Source organism: Gracilinanus agilis, chromosome 1 (assembly GCF_016433145.1).
Source record: "Gracilinanus agilis isolate LMUSP501 chromosome 1, AgileGrace, whole genome shotgun sequence".
In the NCBI taxonomy this organism is placed as follows: Eukaryota; Metazoa; Chordata; class Mammalia; order Didelphimorphia; family Didelphidae; genus Gracilinanus; species Gracilinanus agilis.
The window spans coordinates 475,936,837-475,946,972 of NC_058130.1; the positions used below are offsets into that span (position 1 = coordinate 475,936,837).

The window sequence follows — 10,136 nt, forward strand, 5'->3', positions numbered from 1 at the left end:
TGTTTTGGGCTATTTCCACTGGGTTCTTTGGAGGTGGTAACAGGTGGTTCACTTGTCTGACACACGCAGCCTTCTGTTTCTCCCTCAGAGTGCTGGCTTGTCTGTCCTATTTCTGGAAGTCTGTTGGAATTGCCTCGTGTTAATACAAATAGTTGGGATGTGGTATCATATGGTTATTTTACAATTCAATTTGCTAACACTGACCATCAGTGCTGGTAGCACATGGGATAATTCGAGTTTGCTGCCAGATAATTCTCTTTGGGTAGCTAAGTGGCACAATGGATGATGTGTGGACCCTGAAGTCAGGAAGCTATCTTCCTGACACTTACGTGATCATGGGGGGCAAGTCACTTAACCTTGTCTCAGTTTCCTCATCTGTAAAATGAGCTGGAGAAGGAAATGGCAAATCACTGTGGTATTTTTGCTAAGAAAACCCTGAATGGGGTCAATAAAAAGTCAGAAATGACTGAAAACGACTGAACAATAATTTCCTTTGGTTTGGATTAGAAGACCTCTAATAACTTTTAGCTTTAAATCTATGATTTCAGAGGCACATCTGAGATGTGAACCACTATGAAACACTGTGAGCAATGATGCGATGTACAAGGCCCTGGTTCTAAAGTGAATGGACCAGGATTCAAATCTCTCCTCTGATGGTTGGATATCATGTGGACTTAGACAAATTATAATCTTCCTGTGCCTTGATTTATTTATCTGTAAAATGGGAAATGGGGGCTGGATTAGATGATCTCTTAGTTTCCTTCCAGCTTTGGAGATATTATGCTCCTAAGTAAAGATGAGGTCTAGAAGTAAGACCCATTTGCTGAGGATGGTCTAACCCAAAGATGTCAAACATGTGGGCTCCATTCAACCCCACCAAAAAACTCCCTAGGGTGGCCCAAATCAGATTAAAATATAATTGGGAAACATTTAACAAAATATGTTAAAAAAATATAGATAATATTAATGTGGTTTTATGTGGTTTTTAATATTATGTGGTTTTGTAAGTCAACATATGACCCATAAGGATCTTTATGTACGGTTTAGTGGGCCCTTTTTCTATTTCAATTTTATAGCACTGGGTTTAGCCCAAATCTGGTTTAGCCCAAATCTCAATCTATGAAATTTCTTCACTTCCTTCAAGGTCCAGTTGATCTTTATGACAACATTCCTAAATACTGCTGAATAAACTTTCTTTCCATATGAAAACCAAATGTTAAATGAAAATGCAAACACATCAACAGAGACAAGAAATACTGGCTCCTAAGGACAAAAGGCTAAAGCAACATAAAATTACAATTATAATTGAACCAGAAAAGCTCTAAATGTAAATTGTTTTATACAAATGATTCATGATTTAGACTCCAATTAAAAAGCCAATTGTGATTGAAGACCTAAGCTTTCCCAAGCAATTAAAAATGGAAGTCATGCCTGTTAGCAGTTTAGCTTGCCAGCCTCAGGGCCAGGGAACAATTGTCACACACAACATCTAATGAAAGATATAATGTCTCCTTATTTTAATTTACCCTTCTGGGAAAGTTGCCTTTCTAATAACTACTCAAAATAAGCAAGCAAGCTGGTCTCTGGATTAACCATCCACATACAGGCAATTGATTAGAGTATTTTAGGGTTGAGAAATAACGAAGCTTATTTATTACTCATTGGCACAACCCAATAAAACGGAGGAAAAAAGATGGAACAGGCTTTGGAGGTTTGAGGTACCTTTATTACAATGCTTTTTGTTTCTCTATGAAGAACACATTTTGTTCCCCATGTTTGAAACTGAGTCTGTTTTCTTTGATTCCTCCATGGTTCCCCTTCCACTTAAAAAAACATGCCAATTGTACCCAATCTCTTCCTCCTTATTTCCTTACCCAGTAATTCAGGCCTCCTTTATCATCTGTCTGGAATAGAGCAATAGATCCTTCTAACCTCCAGTCTTATCCCAACCCCAATATATTCCATCCTTCATAACTTTGCCAAGCATCTTCCTTATGCATAGATTGAATTGTTACCCCTTTCTTCAAGCCTTTCAATAGTTCCTTATTGCTTAACCAAACTCCTCACCGTGGATTTCAAGGAACTCCACAATATCATACCACCCTACGTTTTCAGATATCTCATAGAACTTCCCAATAGGTAATCATTGAGTCCAATCTCTTGGACTATTCACCACCCCATTAACATAGCCTATGCTTTCTTACCTCTAAGTGTTTCTTCCCTATGCTTACCTCTTCCCTCAGATTCTTGGCCATTTTACCCGTCTCACCCAGCCTGAATTCTTATTCATCATTTAAAACCCAATTCAAATGCCATCTCCTCTAGGATGCCCTTACTCATCTCCCAGTCAATAATTACCTTTGCCCACTTGGTTCTTGCCTTGATCCTTTCTTATAAATATATAATAAAAGGCTGTTATGTTGCTTCCTAGATGAAAGGCTGGGCCTAGAGTTGACAAGACCTGAGTTCAAATCAGACAGCAGCTATGTGACATGGGCAAGACACTTAGCCTCTCAGTCTGTTTCTTCATCTATAAAATGGCATAAATTTGGAATTATGGTGGAAACTAAGGGGATGTCCCTCAATTGGGGAATGGCTGAACAAATTGTGGTAAATATGATGGTGATGGAATACTATTGTGCTATAAGGAATGATGAACTGCTTGATTTCTATAAGAACTTGAAAGATCTACATGAACTGATTTAGAGTGAAATAAGCAGAACCAGGAGAACACTGTACTCAGTAGCTGAAAAATTGTGGGACAATCAAATGTAATTGACTTTGCTACTAAAAAATGGTCCAGGACAACTCGGAGGGACTTATGAGAAAGAATGCTATTCACATCTAGCGAAAGAACTGTGGGAGAAGAAATTCAGAAGAAAACATATGGTTTATTACTTGTTCATATGGGTATAGGATTTCGGGTTTTGGTTTAAAAGATTACTCTATTGCAAAAATGAATCATATGGAAATAAGATTTGAATGATAATATGTGTATAATGTAGTGAAATAGCTTGTCAGCTCTGGGAGGGAGAAGGGAAGAGGGGAGGGAAATGGCATAATACTAGCACCTGCCCACAGGACTGTTGTAAGGATTAAATTCAAAATGTATATAATCCTATGATTTCTTGATTGGTTGTTTTGTTTGCTTATGACATTTAAAAAATACTTCCTTATAAATAAGATACTAGTTATAGATTCTCTCTTTTAGGCAGAATGCTCACTCCCCAAAAGGCAAAGAAAAATTTTGAGTTATACAATATGGGGTCAATCATTTGTGACAATCATCTTTTATCAAATACAGTTTGTTTTAAAATCTAAATTATCTAGACAAATGCCTTGAATCCTCCTTGTTTGGTTTTTTTTTCTGAAGAAATCACATCTAATTGTCATCTCTTAGTTTGATTAAGAATATGCTGGAGCAAATTTTTCTTTTTATCTGACAAAGTGTGATGTCAACAATGGAAAAATATGAATGAGGCAAAGTATGGTAGAAAAAGACAGCAGTCTGAGTGAACTGCAATAACTAAATAATGCAAAATATTATTTTAAAAATACGATAGTATTACAGAGCAAAGGTAAGGGGCTGGAACAGAATTTATTGTGCATCATCTGAAATATAGAAACACAGGAGTAGTAATCATGATATCAGATAAAGTTAAAGCAAAAATATATCTGATTAAAAAATATTAGGGGGGCACCTGGGTAGCTCAGTGGATTGAGAGTCAGGCCTAGAGATGAGAGGTACTAGGTTCAAATCCGGCCTCAGACACTTCCCAGCTGTGTGACCCTGGGCAAGTCACTTGATCCCCATTGCCTACCCTTACCACTCTTCCACCTATAAGCCAATACACAGAAATTAAGGGTTTAAAAAAAAAGATTAGGAAGGAAATTACATCTTACTAAAAGGTACTATAAAAAATGAAATAATATCAATACTAAACATATATGCACCAAATGGTGTAGTTTCCAAATTTTTAAAGGAGAAATTAAATGAGTTTCAAGAGGAAATAGATAGTAAAACTATACTAATGGGGGACCTCAACTTTCTCCTTTCAGATCTAGATAGATGAAATAAAAAAATTAATAAGAAGAAAGAAAGAAAGGAAGTGAAAGAAATTTTAGAAAAGTTATAACCGATTTCTGGAGAAAATTGATTGGGAATAGAAAGGAATATACCTTCTTTTCATCAGTATATTATTCCTACACAAAAACTGACCATGTATTAGGGCATAAAAATTTCACAGCCAAATGCAGAAAGGCAGAAATAATAAATACATGCTTTTCAGATCATAAAGCAATAAAAAAATCATAATTAATAAGGTTCTATGGAAAGACAAATAAAAATTAATTGGAAACTAATCTAATGCTATAAAAGGGATGGGTCGAAGAACAAATTATAGAAACAATCAATAATTTCATTAGTGATAATGACAATGAGGGGACAACATATCAAAATTCATTGGATACAACAAAAGCAGTACTTGGGGGAAAATTTATATCTCTAAATGCTTATATTGATAAAATAGAGGATGCAGATCAATGGCATGCAACTAAAAAGCTGGTAAAAGAACAAATTAAAAACCCTCAATGAAAGACTAAATTGGAAATCCTAAAAAATTATGGGAGAAATTAATAAAATTGAAAGTAAGAGGATCATTGAACTAACAAATAAGACTAGGAGTTGGTTTTATGAAAAAAAAACACAAATAAAATAGATATTTGGTTAATTTGACTAAGAAAAGGAAAGAAAATTGATATGAAAAATGAAAAGGTTGAATTTGCCACCAAGGAAGAAGAAATTAAAACAATCATTAGGATCTATTTTGCCCAATTATATTCCAATAAATTTGGCAATCTAGGTGAAATGGATGAATATTTACAAACATGAGAGTATTGGACCACATAAAGTTCTTCCCAACTTTGACATTCTATGGTTCAGTAGTTTCATGGATGGATTTGGCAGTCATGGTTAGTTTTCTCTTATATAGAATTTAAATTATTCAGAAAGAAAATAACAATAGGTTTTTTTGTGGTTTTGATCCTCTTCTCTTTTTACTTCTGCTTACCTTTGAAATGAGTTATGCTAAATTGTTAACTGGGAGGAGGACAACACAGTGGGTATGCAGACATTATAGAATATATATAAAATTGCATTGTTGAACTATGACACATCACTGAATTGCTAAATGCACTCAGGCTATATGTGTATACACGTATAAAAAATTTGGAAAACCCCCATATTTGGAATTAATTATTCTTACAAAATAAAAGCTGTAATTGCCAAGCAATTAAATCTTTTTTAAAGGATTTAGCACTGCAGTAAGTGTCAGGAGCCTAAACCAAACATTACATATACAAGATAGGGCCAGTGCAATTTCTAAATGAGACTGCTTCACATAATCTTCCAGAGACTAGCCTTCTAAATTCAGCCAATTTGTTATTGATCAATCAACACTGTTGATTTTGGTGATAATGTCTTTTATATTTCCTGAAGCGCCAAACTGGGTCATGTCACTCCCTTACAAAATATACTCAAGGAATGCTTGTTGATTGACTGACTAAACTTCATTGATTTCCCATTGCCTTTAGCATGAAATATAAGTTCCTCTGTTTGACTTTTAAAGCCTTTCATAACCTGTCCCCAACCTATGTTTCCAATGATATATTACTTCCCTTTTTATACTCTACAATTGGCCCAAATAGTTTCCCTCACACATGACATGTCATTTCCCATCTCTGCACCTATAGACTGGCTATTCTTCATATCTGGATGCACTGTGACTTCATGTTTGTCTTTTATAAACTCTTGTTTGCTTTGGAACTCTGATCAGAAGACTCCACCTTCTAAATGAAGCCTTCCCTTATGCCCTGAGCTAGTGGTGCTTGCTCCCAACAATTTACTTTGTATTTTATTTTTAATGTACTCATTCATGTCCATGTTGCCCCTCTAATAGAATGAGAGCTTCCTAAGAACAAACAATTTTGTTTTCATCTTTGTATCTCCATTGCCTTGTTGATTTATTGCTAATTGATTATACCTCAGGAATACATTCTCTCTCTTTCTCTCTGTTTTTCTCTCTCTCACACACACAAACACTCACACACATGCACACAGAGTTCGAAAGAATGGGCATTTATATTTATCAAGCACAAATTATTTGTTAAGCACAAAGAGGATGCTGACCAATTATTTTTCAAATTTCTAAAAAACAAAAGGAAATAATATGAGAAAATTATAATAAGAAGAATATACAAGGAAGTATTTAGGGGTCTCTAAAGGACTGAACATTGGAAATGGCTTATGTGAGAAGAGTTTAATATTCCTTCTCCTGGAAAGTCACAACCTCTCAGTGTCTCAGTATCTTCCCAACTTGAAAAATGTAGAGCCAAACTGAGATGATTTTTAAGGTCTACTTCAGTTCTAATATTCTATAGTTTTTTAAATGGGAATGATTAAGGTGTTACAGGCAGGTCCTATAGATAATGTATATAATCAATAAGATGAAGCCAACACAAAAGATTAAACGATTTCCTAGGGAAAAACTCAAATCATATAATCCAGTTGCAGAAGATGAAGAGTGACAAGAATAAACAGATAGCTCTTTCTTGATCTTTACTCAATCTTGGTTCCTCTTCCTATCTGTTAAATATGGATGACTGCCAAAGATCTATCCTTTTCGTTTTACACACTCTCTCAAGCAGTGTTTTCTGTTCCCAGGGGTTCCATTATCATCTCTGTAAATAGAACTCCCAAACCTTAAATGTTGTAATGTTAACCCCAACCTCTCCCATAAGCATCAGTTCCTCATTTCCACCTGTGTGCTGGGCATCTACACCTAGAAGACAAGCTGACACTTCAAACTCAATAAGTCCATCAGAGGATTAACATCACCTTCCTTCTAAACTATGCCCTTCCTTCTTATCCTCCTCTCCCTATTTTTATCAATAGCAACAATTTCTTCCCTGTTACCCAGCCTTGAAACCTAACAATCATAGGATCATAATATTAGAAATGGAAGAGACTTCAGAGGCCATCGAGCCCGATCCCTTTATCTTATAGATGAAGAAACTGAGGTACAGAGAAGTTAAATGACTTGGGCATGGTCACATAGAGTCATTCTTGATTCTTCTTTCATTGTCCACATCGAATCAATCATCCAGTCCTTTTCATTCTATATCTGCGATATTTTTAATGCCTGTTCCATAGAACTATAGACCTGGTGGTCATGTGATCCCTATCTGGCCAGAAACCCCCTTTGCAATGTTTCTAGAAAATGGTCATCTTAGTTTTCACGTGAAGACCTTCAGTGATAGGTCTTCTCTCTCCCTCCCAAAGTATCCCATCCTAGGTTGGGACAACTCTCCCCAACACTACTCTATTTTTAGGACCTCTTTATCTTTAAATCTCTTTCTAAACACCCTTTTGGGTCTCTTTTTACACCATAGCTTTTCACACATTATTACAACTGGATTATTTGTCATTCCCTAAATTTATCCTGTTCTATTTCTATGTATTATTCTCCTGTACTGAACTCTCCTCTTCATAACTCCCAGATCTTTAGCTATTGACATATTTCTCCTTCTTCAAAGAAGTCCAGCTCAGTTGTCACTTTTTCTGATCTCCCTAGCAAAAAGGATCCCTACATCTGTCAGTCATTCATTTCATTCTATTTGACTTCCATATATTTAATCATTTCCTATTTTCTTTCTTCTATTTTTCCATTTTTTCCCACTGAAATAGTAACTGTATTACTTTTAGGAGCTTCCTAGTAGCAATGCAAGATGGGCATTTTATCTGCAATTTATTCTCCTAGAGATTTGTCTGGAACACTGAGAGCTCAAGTGACTTGAATATGGTTACATAGTATGTGCCAGATGTGAGACTTGAACTAGCTCTTCTTGGCTTTCTGATCACTATTCAACATAGTACATACTTCCTGATGTTCCTTTGTCATTTATGTATCTTTCTCATCTTCCCTCCTAAGACTGGAAACCTCATGGACTTGGATGATGAAAGATTGCATCCCCATAGCCTAAGGCAAAGCATGGGAGGCAGAAGGGTCTTACTGAACATTTGAGAAACTGAACTGAAATAGACAGTTCATTTAGGCAGAGCCAGGCACTGCATTTTGGGAAGGGGAACATAGAGAAGGAAGCTTTTCTTGGCTGCTGACCAGAGTGGGCATTTAGCTGGGGGGGAATAACAATTCACTTCAGTTCCCATAGAGCAAACATTCCATCAGCAGCAGAGGAGGCTAGAATCAGGAGGATTATGAACGTCGTATTTCATATTTTCTAATCTTAATGAACAAATGTTCATAACAATATTCTGTAGAATTTAGAATGACATGTTTTAATTCAAGAATTCTTTCTTTTCTTTTTTAGTCTACCTTCAGCTTCACAATGGACTCCCTCGTGACAGCCAATACCAAGTTTTGCTTGGACCTTTTCAAAGAGCTAAGCAAAGATGATAAAGGAGCAAACATCTTCATTTGTCCTCTGAGCATTTCAGCTGCCTTTGGCATGATTAGTCTAGGAGCTAAAAGCTCTACTGCAGGTCAGATCAATCAAGTAAGTAAGTGCTTGTTACCATGCTTGACCTACCTGTGTGCTCACTGCAAGCACTCATATGGAGTTACTCTCTAAGTGGTAGGTGGTACTGTGGATTGGGCACTGGGTATAATCAGGAAACCCTAAATTAAAATTCTGCCTCAGACTCTTGCTAGTTGTGTGAACCTGGACAAATCACTTAACCTCTGCCTGCATCAGTTTCCTCGATTATAAAATGGAGGTTATAATAGCACCTATCTCCCAGGGTTGTTATGCAGATCAAGAGATAATATTTGCAGAGCTCTTAGCACAATGCCTGATACATAGTAGGTACATCATAAATGTTTTTTCCTTTTTTCTCTAAGTAAGAGCTCAGTGTGAGAACGTGAATCCTTCACTCACATTGTTTTTCAGTCGTTTCAGTCATGTCCAGCACATCATGATCCTGTTTCTGTTTTCCTGGAAAAGATACTGAAGTGGTTTGCCATTTCCTTCTCCAGCTCATTTTACAGATGAGGAAACTGAGGTAAAAGGGTTCAGTGACTCGTCCAGGGTCACATAGTGTTTGAGGCTAGATTTGAAGTGAAGACTGCAGGCTTGGTGCTCTATCTATCCACTGCTGCACCTAGACTTCAAGACACCAAGCATTGACCTCGCTATCTCATACTTTGCTCATATTGTCTCTGTATGTTGTAATACCTTCCATTCTTCTCCTTTAAGTACCACTTGTACTCCTACCTCTTTCACAAAGCCTTTCCTCTCCAGCCCTGTGAAGCCATGGTGATCTTTCCCTTCTCTGAATTCCTAGGAGTAGCCCTCATGGCCTGTACCATTCATGTGACACCAATGAGATGCTGTTTGTCATTGCACATTATTTTTCTGTTTGCATATTTTGTAGATTCAGACTCAGAGTCCTTTAGAATTGGAAAGGGCCTGCACTAACCCTATCATTTATAGATGAGAAAACTGAGACTCAAACATATCACATCCAAGGAAATGGCAAACCACTTCAGTATCTTTTCCAGGAAAACAGATGGTTTATAGATGGGCTGAGACTGGAATCCCAGGTTTACTGCCTCAGTGATCTTTATGTCATCTCTTCAACTTGAAGAGAGCTCTTCAGGGCCAAAAAGTAATAACAGCTTTCATTTAGATAGTGTTTAACACATATCATTTCATTTGATTCTCAAAATAACCCTGTGAGAAAGTGGACAAGTATTATTATCTCCATTTTATAGATGAGGAAATTAGGTATGTGGATGTTAAGAGATTTGCCAGAGGTCTCACAACTAAGTGCCAGAGTGAGTAAGGATTCAGACAGGGTTATTTTTTTATTGTGGGAAGGAGTGAGGGCAGGAGGGAGAAGGAAACATTCTTATATATATATATAAATATATATATATATATATATATATATATAGTTAATGTTTAGAAAGTGCTTTACAAAATGTCCTTTGATCCTTGCAACAACTCAAACCCCTAGAAATTAGGATTATATACAGAGCTGTCATCCAATAAATAGCGCTATGCTTTATAGAGAATTAAATGACTAGACCAGGAAAAAGTCCCTATATGTGAACATA

The 10,136-nt window shown here is 36.4% G+C and overlaps 1 protein-coding gene across 2 annotated transcripts in view; it reads left to right on the forward strand.

Annotated features, from left to right (window-relative positions):
- The first annotated feature begins 8,406 nt into the window (after window positions 1-8,406).
- Window positions 8,407-10,136, forward strand: part of SERPINB12 (serpin family B member 12) — a 17,287-nt gene continuing 15,557 nt past the window's right edge. For both annotated transcript variants that reach the window (XM_044665805.1, XM_044665806.1), the window contains exon 1: window positions 8,407-8,574. In XM_044665805.1, the coding sequence (XP_044521740.1) occupies window positions 8,407-8,574 (168 nt within the window). The remainder of the gene's footprint in view (window positions 8,575-10,136) is intronic.